Raw genomic sequence first — 16053 nt, 5'->3', positions numbered from 1 at the left:
CCCTTGACACGTTTTGTGATAGGATTGTGAGTCTCTTCCCAGGGCATATCATCGAGTGTAAAGCGCTCAAGGCTGACTGAAATAAGGGACAACACTGAAACTGTAAACACCTGTTGTGTTCCAATGTCATCCTATCTCACAGAAGTATAGTCAGTAATATAATGAGCTAGTTCAGTTATTACTTCATTGTTTCTCAATTCATGTCACATTAATATTAGTATGATTTCTTTTAAGAGGTGGAAACTTTCCACAAGTTTTATTATGCCATTTCAGCATCTATGTCTGACGGTTTATTGAAGAAGTTAACGGTGAAAAAAGTTTCATATGACTAATAAAAGCCACTGTGCTGTTTGCATACACTTTATTCCACTTCAAGTTATAGAGCTGTGGTGGTTTTACTCAGGTGGGCAGCTGAGCTCCACCACAACCACTCTCTCACTCCCCCTTCTCAAAGGAAAAGGGGGAGAAAATATTATGCAAAGGGGTCAGGACAGGGAGCCCTCATGACAGGGAGATCACTCAACGATTATCAATTAACAATTTGACAGGACAAGAGGCAATGCCCACACAGTGGATCACAGAAAGTTCCACACCAACACGCAAAAGAACTTCTTTACGGTGAGGGTGACGGAGCACTGGGACAGGCTGCCCAGGGAGGTTGTGGAGTCTCCTTCTCTGGAGATATTCAAGGCCTGTCTGGACGCCTACCTGGGCAACCTGCTGTAGGGAACCTGCTTTGGCAGGGGGGTTGGGCCCGATGATCTCCTGAGGTCCCTTCCAACCCCTACAATTTTGTGATTCTGTGATCACCACGGGCAAAACAGACTCAGCATAGGGAGATTAACGTCATTTATTACCCATTATTACAAGCTAGAGCAGTGAGAAACTAAAAATTCAAACTAAAAACACCCTCTCCCCATCCACCCTCTCCTACCTCCTCCCCCCAAGCAGTGCAGGGGAATGGGGGCTGCGGTCAGTCCCTGAGGCTTCGTCTCTCTGGTCACCGTCACTCTGTGCCCCTGCTCCACGCGGGGTCCCTCCCACGGGATGCCGTCCTGCCCGAACTGAGCCTGCGGGGGCTGCCCACAGGCAGCAGCTCTTCAAGACCTGCTCCCACACGGCTCCGTACCACGGGGTCCATCCCCCAGGAGCAAACTGCTCCAGCACGGGTCCCCCACGGGCGGCAGCTCCCCCCAGACCCCCTGCTCCTGCGTGGGCTCCTCTCCACGGGCTGCAGCTCCGGCCCGGGGCCTGCTCCTGCGGGGGCTCTCCATGGGCCGCAGCCTCCTCCAGGCCACATCCACCTGCTCCACCGGGGGCTCCTCCACGGGCTGCAGCGTGGAGATCTGCTCCGTGTGGGACCCGTGGGCTGCAGGGGGACAGCCTGCTCCACCAGGGGCCTCTCCACAGGCCGCAGGGGAACTGCTGCTGCCTGCCTGGAGCACCTCCTGCCCTCCTGCTGCACTCACCTGGGGGGCTGCAGGGCTGGTTATCACTCCTTGCCCTCCCAGCTGCTGTAGCACAGCAGGTTTTTTTCCCTTTCTTAAATCTGCTCTCCCAGAGGCACAAACAATATTGCTTATTGGCTGAACTCCGGGCAGCAGTGGGCCTTTTTGAAGCTGGCTGAAACTGGCCCTTACCTAACATGGGGCAGCTGCTGGGCTCTGCTCACAGAGGCCATTCCTGCAGCCCCCCACTACCAAAACCTTGCCACGTAAACCCACTACAACATTCACACAAATTCAGTGAAATGTGCTATTATTTTCACTGTTAATCATTTGTACTTGCTCTCTGCTTACTCATGGATGTACTCCTCTGTGTAGGTGATGCAGCAGAAGAGATTGACCTGACTGTAGTTTACCAAGCAGCAGCTAATGGTGATGTGAACACACTAACTGCAGTGATTCGAGAAGATCCTTCCATCCTGGAGTGCTGCGACAGTGAGGGTAAATGAGGGCTGAGCTTTTTCTCAGGGGATTAGGGGCTTCAGATTCCAATTAAATTTTCCATTTTTAAATCCTGATGTTTGTGTTCAGAAAATTATGCTTAGTAGCAGAATATGGAAAATTTGAGTTATTCTTTTGAACACCCACTAGAAATGCATAATTTAGATGCTTCTTTTCCCCTGTAGCTCTAAGATATTTTTTTTACAAATAAAAATAAGCTGATTTGACATAATCAAACAGAACTGTATCAAGAATCTATTTTATCTTCTTTGGGGAGGTTCTTGAGAAACTGCTGTTCTTTCAAGGAAGGGAGAAGAATATTTTTATCAAAGTTAAATCCTATAAATTCTGTACATCTCTAGAGTAAAGGGTTTCAGTAATTTGCACTTTAAAAGTGTGTGCACAGGTACAAACAAATTTGAAAGATTTTGTTATGTGTTTTTTTGCCAAAGGGCTAACTGTACAATATACAATGAATTAACTGATCTGTTTAATCTGTGAGACTGCACTCCTTTTCCTTTGTGTTCAGGTTTCTATATAATACTGTTACAAAGCACTCTCCCATGGCTGAGTTTTCCATTGCATCCATTTTCCATATCAATTAAATTAAATTTTCCATATCAATTAAAGCTACAGATCTCTGCAACCTTTTTTCTAGAAAATCTTGGTTTGGTCAAGAGTATATTTTATTGCAATTTCTTTAGAAGGATTGATATGAACACCATGTATTCTAATCTTTATCAATGTGAAGGGCTCTGAGTGGAGGTAGACTGATTAAAAACAGGAAGCATTTCAGCTCCAGCTCCAGTTGCTTACTAGGTTGTACATAAAATGTAACTAAGACCAGTCTTGCAAGACAAAACATATGGCTGTATCCTACACATATGGCAGAGTGTGCATAATCTTAGCTTGAGTAGCGCATATTTATTTGCTCAACAGTCTGACTGAATTCAGAAAGAATAATTATTCCTCAGTTGTGCCTTGTTGCATGTTATGGCTTCTAACATTCAAATTTATTCCCAGTTTAGTAACTTGGAATTGCTTTGTCAGATTCTGCAGGAAAGACTTTGCTGTTGTTGAGCAGTTAACAGAATGGAAGGACGGGGAAGCAATTAAATGATACTATAATACAGAGTATTAAATAAATCTGAGTATTAAGTTTGAACATAGATTTCAGTCTCTTTCCAGCACAGGAATGGTTTGCAGAATATAAAATAAGTTCTCATGATGGCAGAAAAGAAACTACTCTAGGGTAAATCCAGTCTTTAAAATAAGTCATAGTCTACACAAAGCATCATCTGAAACACAGCTTTGCATGAGATATGGCTTGATTTCATACATCTTTTGAACACATAGACACAGAATAAAGCTGTGGTTTGAGAAAATTAGCCAAACATAACCTGGCAACTATTCACTTTGAAGAATATCAGCCTCCAAAATGGTGTACAAAGTCAATAGTTTATATGGGAATTTTGTCAATAGAAAACCAATATTCACTACAGATGTAAAGTTAATGAAGCAAGGCTTTTGCTCTGAAGTTATGTTCTTTTTATAATCAGTAGCAATCTAGCTGGCACGGGAGTTACTTCCTGCCTGAAAAAAGCTGAGCAGAGCTGTTGGACAGTTGTGAGAGAAAGGACTTGTTAATTTGCCAATGCTAACATCAGCAAATAACAAAATATCTCTCTCATGGCTATGAAAAAATAAAAGTTGTAAAAGAACATTTGACTTTCTTCCCCAGGTTGCACACCTTTGATGCATGCTGTGTCAGGACGTCAGGTCGATACCGTGAAGCTTTTACTGAAGATGGGAGCCAATATTAATACTCAAGATGCTTGTGGACGTACCAGTTTATCTCTGGCAACTTATCTGGTACCAAGTCTTGGGGGAGGAGGGTGGAAAGATAGGTGGAGTGAAGAGAGGAAATATGTAGAGCAAATAAGATTTCTGTTTGTATTACAGAAAAAAAAAAAAAAAAGAAAAGAAAGAAAAAAAAGGACAAAATATTTGGTTCTAGATAGCAGTGAAACTGCAAAATTTACAATGGAAGCTGGAAGCTTTGGATGATTGTAAAAAAAGTTTCATAACTCTTTTCATAATATCCTTCCTATTTTGGCTTGTAAAACCAGTGTATGATATGGGGTTCTCACTACAGCCAGGGTCCTCTGTATCAGATTTTTATGCTCCAGGAAACACATTCCTATCTCAACTCTGGGTGGCCAGCAAGCATGTTTACCTGCACACCCCAGGACCTAGGGCATTGCTTTTCCCTTCATTATAGTGCTGGACCTTGAACAGCCAGGTTCAAGGTGCTGCAGATATCAGCACAGATACTCAGTTCTTAAGCAAATCCAACCCCCCACTAAACCCACATGCAAGTGGCAGTAGGGGAAGACATCTCATCAAGAAATTTGAGAAGGGAGATGCAGTGCTGTCTGTCTGAAATATGAAAGGATTGCATTCTTCTTAGTCTTTTGCTCCTCACTGGAGGGGATTCAGAACTCAGGGAGAGGATGGGGACCAGGTTAGTTGGGCCGAAGGGTTGACCATAGGCTTTCTTGACTCATTGGAAAGAAAGGAGGAAGGAATGTTTACCCATAGCGCTTGGTATGAGTTCTGGCTGGATGACTGCCAGTACATTTAAACAGATATAGTGGCAGCCTGAATAAATCTCAACACTTGAATCGTTTATTCCTGCAATTTCAAGACAAAAACAATGTTTCTGCTCAGCTATTAGACATTCAGCCAGAAAATATGTGTAGAAAAAAGCAAAACATGCTTATTCACAGACACTTATTCAGTGCAAGGGGCATGCCTCACTTACTTGAGAATAAACATTTCCTCTGCCAGATATTAAAGAAAAAAATCCCGTAATTAGTGTCATGCTCCATTTTTCCTTCCTCTTTTCCCAGAGGGGAACAGATATTCTTTGGAAAAAAAGAAATGACTGGAAAAGATTTAAGCCACCCAGGCTTCAAAGTTTCCATTTCAGTTTCTGTGACGGATATAATCAGAGGTCTAGAGAGCATTGGCTGTGATGTCTGTCCAGAGAACTGAATTCAGCAGAGCTCCATGTTCAAAATCACATGCAGAATTCAGTAGTCCTGTACTTCCACCAGAAGCCACAACGGGGATGTTCTGACTTTCCTCTACGAATGCTGGTGATGTTGATCTAACATAGCTCGTACAGGAGGCAATGGTCTTTATCGGTGGCTTGCAGAGGTTTGAAGAAAATACTTAAACACGTGCTTGATTTCCCTGTGACTCAAGCATACGCTGAAAAATTTATGCAATTGCAACCAGATTATTTACACGCTGTTTTGCTGAGGTGATCAATAGAAGGTTTTAGTCCAAGAACTGATTAATTCCATCTGTTCTGGTGCTGTTCTTAGTCTAACATTGTCACTAATTCAAACTTCTGCAACAATGTTTGTAAGACCACACTCTGAGGCTCTTTAGTATTGATTTGCCTTCCCTGCTAAAATCTCATAAAGGAAATGAGATTAAGTGCTCTTGTTCATGGTTTAAACTAGCATAATTAAATTCACATGCAGGAATATGTGTAGCATTTGCTAGTGATACAGGAATTAGCAGATTTTTAATCACTGTTTATTCATTCACTGCTTGCCATAGCTGCAGGAAAAGAAAAAAAAAAGTGTAGGGGGGGAAAGAAGGAAAAAGAAAAGAAGGAGGGAAGGGAGAGAGACGGGAAGGGAAGGGAAGGGAAGGGAAGGGAAGGGAAGGGAAGGGAAGGGAAGGGAAGGGAAGGGAAGGGAAGGGAAGGGAAGGGAAGGGAAGGGAAGGGAAGGGAAGGGAAGGGAAGGGAAGGGAAGGGAAGGGAAGGGAAGGGAAGGGAAGGGAAGGGAAGGGAAGGGAAGGGAAGGGAAGGGAAGGGAAGGGAAGGGAAGGGAAGGGAAGGGAAGGGAAGGGAAGGGAAGGGAAGGGAAGGGAAGGGAAGGGAAGGGAAGGGAAGGGAAGGGAAGGGAAGGGAAGGGAAGGGAAGGGGGAAGGGAGAGAGACGGGAAGGGAGAGAGACGGGAAGGGAAGGGGGAAGGGAAGGGAAGGGAAGGGAAGGGAAGGGAAGGGAAGGGAAGGGAAGGGAAGGGAAGGGAAGGGAAGGGAAGGGAAGGGAAGGGAAGGGAAGGGAAGGGAAGGGAAGGGAAGGGAAGGGAAGGGAAGGGAAGGGAAGGGAAGGGAAGGGAAGGGAAGGGAAGGGAAGGGAAGGGAAGGGAAGGGAAGGGAAGGGAAGGGAAGGGAAGGGAAGGGAAGGGAAGGGAAGGGAAGGGAAGGGAAGGGAAGGGAAGGGAAGGGAAGGGAAGGGAAGGGAAGGGAAGGGAAGGGAAGGGAAGGGAAGGGAAGGGAAGGGAAGGGAAGGGAAGGGAAGGGAAGGGAAGGGAAGGGAAGGGAAGGGAAGGGAGAGGGAAGGGAAGGGAAGGGAAGGGAAGGGAAGGGAAGGGAAGGAAGGGAAGGGAAGGGAAGGGAAGGGAAGGGAAGGGAAGGGAAGGGAAGGGAAGGGAAGGGAAGGGAAGGGAAGGGAAGGGAAGGGAAGGGAAGGGAAGGGAAGGGGGAAGGGAAGGGAAGGGAAGGGAAGGGAAGGGAAGGGAAGGGAAGGGAAGGGAAGGGAAGGGAAGGGAAGGGAAGGGAAGGGAAGGGAAGGGAAGGGAAGGGAAGGGAAGGGAAGGGAAGGGAAGGGAAGGGAAGGGAAGGGAAGGGAGAGAGGGAAGGGAAGGGAAGGGAAGGGAAGGGAAGGGAAGGGAAGGGAAGGGAAGGGAAGGGAAGGGAAGGGAAGGGAAGGGAAGGGAAGGGAAGGGAAGGGAAGGGAAGGGAAGGGAAGGGAAGGGAAGGGAAGGGAAGGGAAGGGAAGGGAAGGGAAGGGAAGGGAAGGGAAGGGAAGGGAAGGGAAGGGAAGGGAAGGGAAGGGAAGGGAAGGGAAGGGAAGGGAAGGGAAGGGAAGGGAAGGGAAGGGAAGGGAAGGGAAGGGAAGGGAAGGGAAGGGAAGGGAAGGGAAGGGAAGGGAAGGGAAGGGAAGGGAAGGGAAATCAATAGGTGAGCTACTCTGTCAGAGTACAAAAAGAAAGCATTCTGAGTGCAGAGAGAAACAAAGTATATTTCCTCAGGTGACAGAAACAGCTAGGGTCACATATGAAGGTCAGAACCACCAAGTATCTAGCCTGATGCATTTTACTTTCTTCTTTGACGTGCTGTAATTTCTTTTTCAGGGATGGCTGGAAGGCTGTGTAAGCCTGCTCAGAAATGGTGCTAAGCAGAACATACCTGATAAAAATGGGAGATTGCCACTACATGCTGCTACTGCAGAGCCTGATGTGAGGTATGTCCCAGGCTCCACCAGCATTTTCTGGTTGAATCTCAACAGGTAGTCCGCAAAAATAGCTACCCAGCCCAATGGGGAGCCCGTCCCACGCTGTCACAGGGGCAGAAAGGAGCAAAAGCATTACCTAATGCTTCTATAACAGTGGTACATAGTCAGGCAAGGTGAGGAAACTGATATAAAATAACAACAGCAAAAGAAAAAAATAGAGAAAAAATAGTAAAATTGAAATATATATATATACATATATATATATATATAAAGTAAAGGTTGAAACTCTAGTTTCCCTTGATCGTTCTGGCACCACTCCACAAGAAATGTTACAACTAGTTCTTTATTTCTGGATTCCTCCTCCAAGTAGCATGGGCCAGCATGAGAAAAGTTTTCCACATGACAATCTCTCTGAGAGCCCCTGCTGTGAAGGGGAAGCTGAGGTTTGGTGGAAAGTCTCATTTTTAACTACTCCTACTGGTAAGAACTAAAGCATGCCTCTTGATGGGAAGTTCCAACAAAGATCCTCTTTGTCTCATTCTAGCCTGTGATAATAGGAAGGTTTAACATATATTAAGTCTTGATTTGTACTTACTAATAAATTCACTTAAAAAAATAGGAAGTAAATCATATCTGGAGGAACAGGAAGATATTAGAGACAGTTAAAACATTCAGTAGATGTAAAATATTCGTGTGACTTTATCACTGAGGTTATGTATTTGTCATTGTCACCATAGCAGGCCAGTCCAGAGCTCTGTGCATTTCTGCTGATCTTGCTCTCTGGCCTTTTTTAACAGCTTGCTTCATTTTCCACCTTCATCATTGCTGTTCATGCATCACTTGGAAGGAATAGTTTAAGGTTTCTGCAGCAGTATGAAAACATTATCATTAAACAAAGCCTCCACAGAAAGAAGACAATGTTTGTACAACACTGCTCATGCTGCTACTTGAAAGAGAACAGTAATCTACTTTAACAGCAGCAGGCAGGGTTCACTGAACATTTTTCGTATTCTCCATGGACACAGGCAGACCTTTGCTCTAAACAGGAATTCATCAGCTGCTCAATTCTTTGTCCTCTGCCTCCTCCTGGCTGGGGTTGCCCCATGCCCAGAAGACATGCCTGGAGCACTGTGCAGGGGCTTTTCCATCATGCTCATTGTCACTCCTGAGTCTCGTGTCATTATTAAAAAAGTATATGTAGCAGTGAGCTATGAAATGCTTTTTCAGCTGAGTTTAAAAGCTGGCAGTCCCCTGCTAAAACTCCATGTGCTGTTTCCAGCACATGGACCACACAGAAATCCAGAGACTGTGATCAGCCAGTTCATGTATTATTTCAATAATTGATTAATATGCTTCAATGCAGGTACCACAGAGCCTAAGAGACAAGGTGGAAAGGGAATCCATTCTGTCTTTAAGAATAGAAATCAGAGAAATTTCAGTTGGGATGGCTGAATATCTACACATTTGAGTGGTAGCATTGCTGTTGGTCTGAGCAAATAAGTGAGCCAAATTTTGTTGAAATAGGTTTTACACTCAAAGAACGATATGTCCTTCCCTACACTGGTTTCTCTGATGATATCTGGGATTAAACTACAGAACCACGTAACAGATTATATAACAGTGAGATAAAGGAGTTTTAACAGCTTATTATTGTTATCCCACATTCTCTCTGCCCACCAGTACATTTTTACTCAGACTTGTCTTTGGATAGTGAATTTCTGAGATTCTGGTTTGAGTTAACAACCACAAAATGTCTCTGCCCTATCACTTTTTTTTAAAACTAATCACAACAATCCTAAATCATAATTTTCAGAGTTTCTGTAGTATGACTTCACTATGCCATTGGTTGTGTGATTCAGAAAAAGAAGTCTAACACCCCTTTCTTACAAGTGACTGCATACATATATAAATGGATATGAAGTCCTGACAAAGGACTGGGATCTGCCCGGTCTTCACTATAAAGGGATATTCTAAAAAAAATAAATAAATTTGGACTTCTTGCACCTGAAGATGGCATTACCAGACAGATAAGATTTTCACCTGCAGAACTTGCCCTAAGCATTTGTAAATATTTTGTTGTTGTTGTTGTTTGTTTGTTTTGTTTGGAATAATGTTGTGTTTTTTTAATAATAAGAAAAAAAATATTCCACATGCAACACTCTCAACTTGATCTGATGAACACACCCAAACACAATTCAGTTTGGAAAAGGTGCTGGAAGTTGTTGAAGATGGTCCTGACGAAAAGCAGCAAAAGATTTTCACTCAGTCTCCTGGGAATCAGTCCATCACTGCTTGCATTTAGTTGTGCACTGTCTGTACATTTATCAGAGTTTCCATCTTGACAGTTCATTGTCTTTAAGCACAGTTTTGCATTATGGTCTTACCAAAGGATCCACTAAGGTTATATCTTTCCTTTTCCTAGAATCAGAACAACTGTACATCCACATTAGCACCTATGCTATTTGGCTTTGTTACAGGCTCTGACAGAGTGGTCCCTTTCGTTTCCATGGTCCTCTACATGATCCAAACACTTAGCGTCCTACTATGAAACATAACCTATAGTGATTTCAGAACATCTTCACAGGATGCCATAAGGAAAGGAATAGTAAAAACTGTGCAGCATTATTGCAGTTGAATATTGCACGTGACTTTTTTATTGTAACTGTTCCCTCCACCAGAGGGGAGTGTTTGTAGTCTGATATTCCATAAGAAGGTGAACTGAAGCATTGCTATGTTTTATACCATAACAATGGCTCTATCCCAGCAGAAAAACTGTAAGGTCTTGCCAAATGCTATTGGTTTAGGTGTGTGTAAACATATAGTATATATGCAGGTACGCACACACAAACACATACACAATATCACATTACGCTGAGAGTTACAGAGCATGAAAAATCATTTTAGAAACAGGTCATTAATATTTCTGTTTGTTTAAAACTTTATGAAATAGAATGATGAGGTATTGCTACCAAAAACTGCACACACGTATAGCATTACATATTCTGATTCTACCCTGGCAATCACCGTAAGAATTCTTCCTAGTGGATCTGCTTTTGATTCACAAAGTTCTGACAATAAGCCATGAAGTCTTATTTGCTTTTTTAATATGACAAAGTGCAGACCTAAGATTCTGACCTGTGCCCGTTACTAATACTGATTTGTCTTGAAATTGCATGCCTTTTTTTCTCAAAACTGTCAAATTTTCAGGTTTAGTCAGGAGCGCAGCACACTGATTATGTCATTGCTTCCACAGGCTCCTGAACGTGCTTCTGCAGCAGTCAAATCTTAGTGAAATTAATCATCAGGACAATGAGGTGAGTGAGCTTGTGCTGAAAGTCACTGTCCTAGTCTCTGGGATCATACGGTTCATGCTGTTCAGAAAGAGTTCACTGAACTATCAATTTTATCATGAGACTATGCACAAGTCAGGTATTTCTGTAACGCTGTTGCTGAACTCTCCAAAGCCCTATCGCATTTTTCCCACAATGTGTGATGCACTTGTACACTAATAATACTTATCTGTATACTGCCAGCTATGAGGTATCTTCAGTCTCTTAACTCACTTGCCAAGACATAAATTGCTTTTGATCCTTTTTAAGTTGGACCCTGGATTAAATCTTCACTTTTTCCAAATGTCCCGTCATTAAAGAACTAACTGTTCACAGGAAAAATAACAGAAACCTGGTATTGCACAGAACAAGCATGGAGGAACAAAAATTTATGCTGGGTTACTCTGTCCCTTAAAGAACTTGGCCCTGCATGTACACATACAGTGTACACAGGAGAGCGTCAACTTCCCAGATGTGTACTCCAGATAAAGACGCCAAGGCACGAGGGAGACTCTGGACATCTTTTCCTGTGTTTGTATTTGCTCTAGCAATTGCTCAAGGGTGTTTCTCTTCTCCATGGTGCCAGAACCACCACAGGGCTGCTAATTTTCCCTCTTCCCATGAGTATCCCTTATCTACTGGATGGTTTGCAGACCCCACTTACAACAGCCTAAACCAGACATATGGTTTGTCTTGGCATAGAATTATGTTGCTAATGAGTTGCATGTAACCATGAATGACAATTTCAAGCCATAATGGTTTGCTGTGATGCATCACTGAATGCAAATTAGAACTTTTGGTCTAGGTCATTTGGCATGGGAATATTTGTTAAAATGTCACTGCTAAACCCTGAATATTTGTGTTTTCTGAAAAGTGTGGAACCTCACAAATTATTTCTGCTAATAGGGCTGTTCTCCTAGCATAAGTAAAACACTTCAGTTTTCCCATCTACACTTGAGAAAAACACACAGATCAATGCATGAACACACAAACGGTAAAAAATACATCTGGAGGTTTCATAGTTTCCACAACTGTGGCTTTCTGTGGGTTTATTATGAAGCCTTGTGAGACAAAAATGGGAAGAAACATTCCCTGAAAAAGCCTAGAATCTGAGCAAAAGCAGTATCACAATATATTTCCCAGAGGCAAACACAGCCTCTGAATGCTATTTCAGGTCCCCTTTCACTGGATTGCACCCATCTATGCTCATGGAACTGCTGCCCAATCATCAATAACCATTTGTTTTGTTTTTACTATTTGTTTTTCTCCTTTTATGTCCCCTATTGCTCTCTATTTTTTAATAAATGTGCAATTGTTGGGCTTTCTTATTTTTAACATTACATTTTTTAGATCTTCAGAGCCCTACAGCTTTGACAGTTCTGATATCACCCTCATCCTTCCTCTCACAACCGCAGATGCCACTCAAGGGTGCTATCACCTTGCACAAAGCAGATGGGTACGAGCTGCACAGCCATCGTCCACTGCAGCCTGCCCACACATGTGAGGTGCTGCTCTGACCAGCTCAACTCTCTGTACTCTTTTGGGCATTCCAGAAGGACACGTGGAACATGAATTATTAGAAAAGAAAAAGAGAACAAAACAGGAAGCAGCCCTACGCTCTGTCTAAATTCTTGGTATACCTGCACCGTGAATGCCGGCTGCAAGAGTCATCTGAAAAAGCATATACAACAACAGGAACAGAAAAGGACTACAAAGATTATTATAGAATAGCTTCCTTTCATGGGTAGGTCAATAACCAGAACAAACTAACTACAACAGGATGTTCAGGATGGTAACTATGTCAGGGGGATGATATAATACAAGTTCGTGACATCGTAAACAGCACAGAGAAGATGAAAAGAGAATGACTGTTCACTGTCTTTTGCATCTAAAATAAGGCGGGCACCCACAGAAATTATCAGGCAGCAGTGAATGAATATGAAGAAAATGAAAGGAAGCACTTTTTCACGAAATGAGTGGTTACCACGTGGAGGTCTCGATGGCACAAGAAGTCATTAGTGAGATTGCCAAATGTTATGTGAATGTATAACACTGAGCCTTATTTCGTATATTCTTTTCCTAAACATCTCCTACTGACCCCTCTGACCCTGGACTAGGAAGGTCTTTGATTCCTACACACAGTTTTTACACGCTTACTTTACAGCTGGCTGCTGATGACTATGGCAAGAACAGAGAAAAACTTGTTTTTTCATGTATTTTGCCCTTTTGTCCATATCAACAGACTGAGAGTGAATGATGAAAAGCTGGCCTAGTATGCTGTAGCTTCCCCTCTTCCAGTGACTTTTCCTGCTCTCCAGGGTTAGGTGTGAGGACCCATGTCCAATCTGGAAACACTTCACTCGAACCTCACTTAAGAGCATCACATTGTGTGTCTGTCAATAGTAATTGGTTCCCAGTACCAAAACCTTGGTCCACTGGTATCAGTGGCAGAGCTCTCATTAATTTCAGTGGGTACAGGATTTCATCCGCATTTTTGGTTTTACAAAACCTAACCCCTCATGCCTAAGCTTTGTAAAACCAAGCTAAGACCAAAACTGCTCTTCTTCAACTGTTGTATTTTGTCATCATCCATATTTAAGCCATGTGAGGACTTGAAAATCCTTAAAATGTACCTGATGAGTTCAGAGAAATGAAAGCTAAGGGGTTCAAACTTTTACGTAGAAAATACTGCTAACAACTTTCAGTATTAGTTCACTGATAAGTTTTCTGCTTGAATGCTTTATAGTTTGTGCTTTATCGGGGTTGTTGCCAATTGGCTTTATGGGGTTCCATGCCAAGTTTACCTTTTTTTTCCACTCTACATTTTTTTGGTTTTTAACATTTTAGAACCCAGAAAAGACCCTTAAAATACATTTTCAGTGGTAACAGGTAGTAAATAACACCTCCCCAAAGTAAAATGTTACCACATCTGAACAACACTAGCAATTTTTAAAAAGCATGCTGCTGTTGTAATTTCATGCAGAAAGTCTTTGATATTATGGGTTTAGAGTAAACTATAGGTGTGTATAACAATGTTGATGACAAGGTGAAATTACAGGCCATGAATTCTCTAATCTACTGAGACTGACTAAACACAGGTAAAATGGAATGAAAATGCAGGTAAACCAGTTAACGTTTGCTTTGTTTTATTCCTAAACAGTTAATAAGGGATGTTTATATTGTGTGTCTTTTTGTTGACATCACTGAGGCAGTTCTTTAGCTTGCTAATTAGTGTCAGCTAAAATTCTAGCTTATAATACTTAACAAAGCTTATAATCAAAGATAAGGTCTAAGATAAACGTCACACTGTGTCATGACAGAGCACCAGCCTAAAATAGTCCTTTCTCATGGGACACAAACTTAGCAGGAGGAACCATTCCCCAGCCATCATTTTTTTGTGATGACCATGCATTTTTTAGATGGGCATGGAACAAGCATTCATATTTGTATTGATTTTCTGTAATGACTCCAAAAAGACTATTGCTAGATTCCCTCATATAATTAATTCAGAAGTTGTAACTAATCTTTCCAAATCATGACAGAGAGGAAAGAGTCAGTCCAGCCAAAATGGTTTCAGAACAGTCTAGCTTATCTGTAGTTGAAAGAGACGCGAAGGGAGCTACCATGCATGACCATTATTTGCTCTCTGGGTTTGTGGCTTTCAGGGAATGACTTCACTCCACTGGGCTGCTTTCCACAACAGGCCCCAGCACGTGCAGACCCTGCTGCACAAGGGAGCAGACCTGACCCTGGTGGACAAAGACTTCAAAACCGCTCTGCACTGGGCTGTTCAGGTGAGGCGTGGCTGCTGTTTCATCAGGCAGTTGCTTGAACTGAGCCAGCTATTGTGTTTTCCTAAATGAAATGAGGAAAAGGGATGCTAAGAATGTCCAGTAACACCCTCAGCATTTTGCCAGTGGCATGGGACAAGGATCCAACACCTGCTCCAGAGAGCAAGGCATGCTTCATGTAGACCGAGCTCTGTTGCCCTGAACAAAGTTATCATTTATCTCACTGGGACTACAAGTGTGATGCATGCTGCACATGTGCTTTGTTTTTTTCACTGAATCAGGTTTGCAGAAATATGCAGCTTAAATAGTTTTCTAATGATCTTTGGGAATAGAATAATGTAAATGCAATTTAAAATGTCTTTAAAAATAAATAGTTGTGGAACAATTGGTAGAAGGGTTGAGCCCCTGCTTCTTGGAGATTAAGGAAGATGGGGAGACAGACACATTTCCTGTTGAGCTGTATCTCCCTATCTCCTATGCAAAAAAAAATGTCAAATTGCTAAAAACTATGTGGGAGATCATTAGAGAAGAAAAACACAAAGGTAAATAAATGCATATGACATTTAACACTATTATGCAATTGGTAATATGCTTATTAGCAAGTGGTCTAAAATGGTGTAGTTTAAAAAGTTATGCATAAACTTTACTGCAAAAAAACATCTCAGATGAAAGGATAGCAATCATATAAACCTGTTTGTACTTGCTCACTTGCCATAGCAAGTTCCACTATCAGTGTTCAAAACACCTGCTCAACAGATAAGCAAAAATAGAACTTGCACAAAAATCCAGTAACGTTTTCCTACAATGACTAAATATTTGCATCCTCACCTTTTGGTCCAAGTCTGCTCATCTTAAAATATGTGTCAACAAAGAAATAAAAAAGCTTTGAACTGCCACGTGCTATAAATGAGTAAGGACATCTAGAAAGAATAATCTGTTTTCTTCAACCACAGCCTCCCACAGATGGTTCAGGTACAATAGGCTCAAATTTTGTTTTTCTGAAATTGAGTTATATTTTGGCCTCCGCAACTGGTGTTATTTCAACAACAGTTTCATTCTTTAATCCTGATCAGTCTGAACTTGGGTTACTTCCTTTACTCTTTCGCCTTTGGAAACTAGTTATCTAGTCTAAAATCCGTTGTGCGTTTTTTCTAGGCTTGCTCCTCCCACATCGTCTCATAAATGTGCAGAACAACCCTTAAGAAAGGGAGAAATTGCAACTGCACAAAACCCACTTTGCCTCAGGTGGAGGCATTAAATCATAAATCACTCTTCTTTCTCCCTCTAAGCTGCTCCCAGAAATAGGAGAAAATATGAGCAGGATGACACCCTTTCTCTTCTTGACAGATTCCTGCCTTATAAACTGCTTCCTTCATCCACATATTTCTCATACTATAGGTCAAGAAGGGCTAGTTCAAATACCAGAGCATGGAATAGATCTGTTAGCATTTCCCTTACTCAGGCTTGGCCAAGAAGAAATATTTTCAGCCAGTGCTCTCTCTTGCCCTGTTAGGCCCAGGAGAAGTAGATACTGTGGACAGCCATGGCTTTGTCTGCTGTTACAGCTCTGCTGTATGTGATCATCATTCCCAAGTACCAATTTTTAATATGCTCAGTGAATATTTTCCCCTGGAGTTCAAAAGATGAAGGCAGAGTTGTGCTCATTG

The 16053-nt window shown here is 42.4% G+C and overlaps 1 protein-coding gene and 1 long non-coding RNA gene across 7 annotated transcripts in view; one reads left to right on the top strand and one right to left on the bottom strand.

The window, feature by feature from the left end:
• Positions 1-16053, bottom strand: part of LOC106035612 (uncharacterized) — an 81540-nt gene that overhangs the window by 6934 nt on the left and 58553 nt on the right. The window lies entirely within an intron of this gene.
• Positions 1-16053, top strand: part of ANKRD55 (ankyrin repeat domain 55) — a 51014-nt gene that overhangs the window by 7315 nt on the left and 27646 nt on the right. For both annotated transcript variants that reach the window (XM_013180512.3, XM_013180513.3), the window contains exons 2-6: positions 1824-1946; positions 3688-3818; positions 7166-7275; positions 10520-10580; positions 14261-14389. In XM_013180512.3, coding sequence (XP_013035966.1) covers positions 1824-1946; positions 3688-3818; positions 7166-7275; positions 10520-10580; positions 14261-14389 — 554 coding nt within the window. The remainder of the gene's footprint in view (positions 1-1823; positions 1947-3687; positions 3819-7165; positions 7276-10519; positions 10581-14260; positions 14390-16053) is intronic.

The sequence above is a fragment of the Anser cygnoides genome, chromosome Z (genome assembly GCF_040182565.1).
Source record: "Anser cygnoides isolate HZ-2024a breed goose chromosome Z, Taihu_goose_T2T_genome, whole genome shotgun sequence".
In the NCBI taxonomy this organism is placed as follows: Eukaryota; Metazoa; Chordata; class Aves; order Anseriformes; family Anatidae; genus Anser; species Anser cygnoides.
This window is presented reverse-complemented; position numbering and strand designations above follow the sequence as displayed.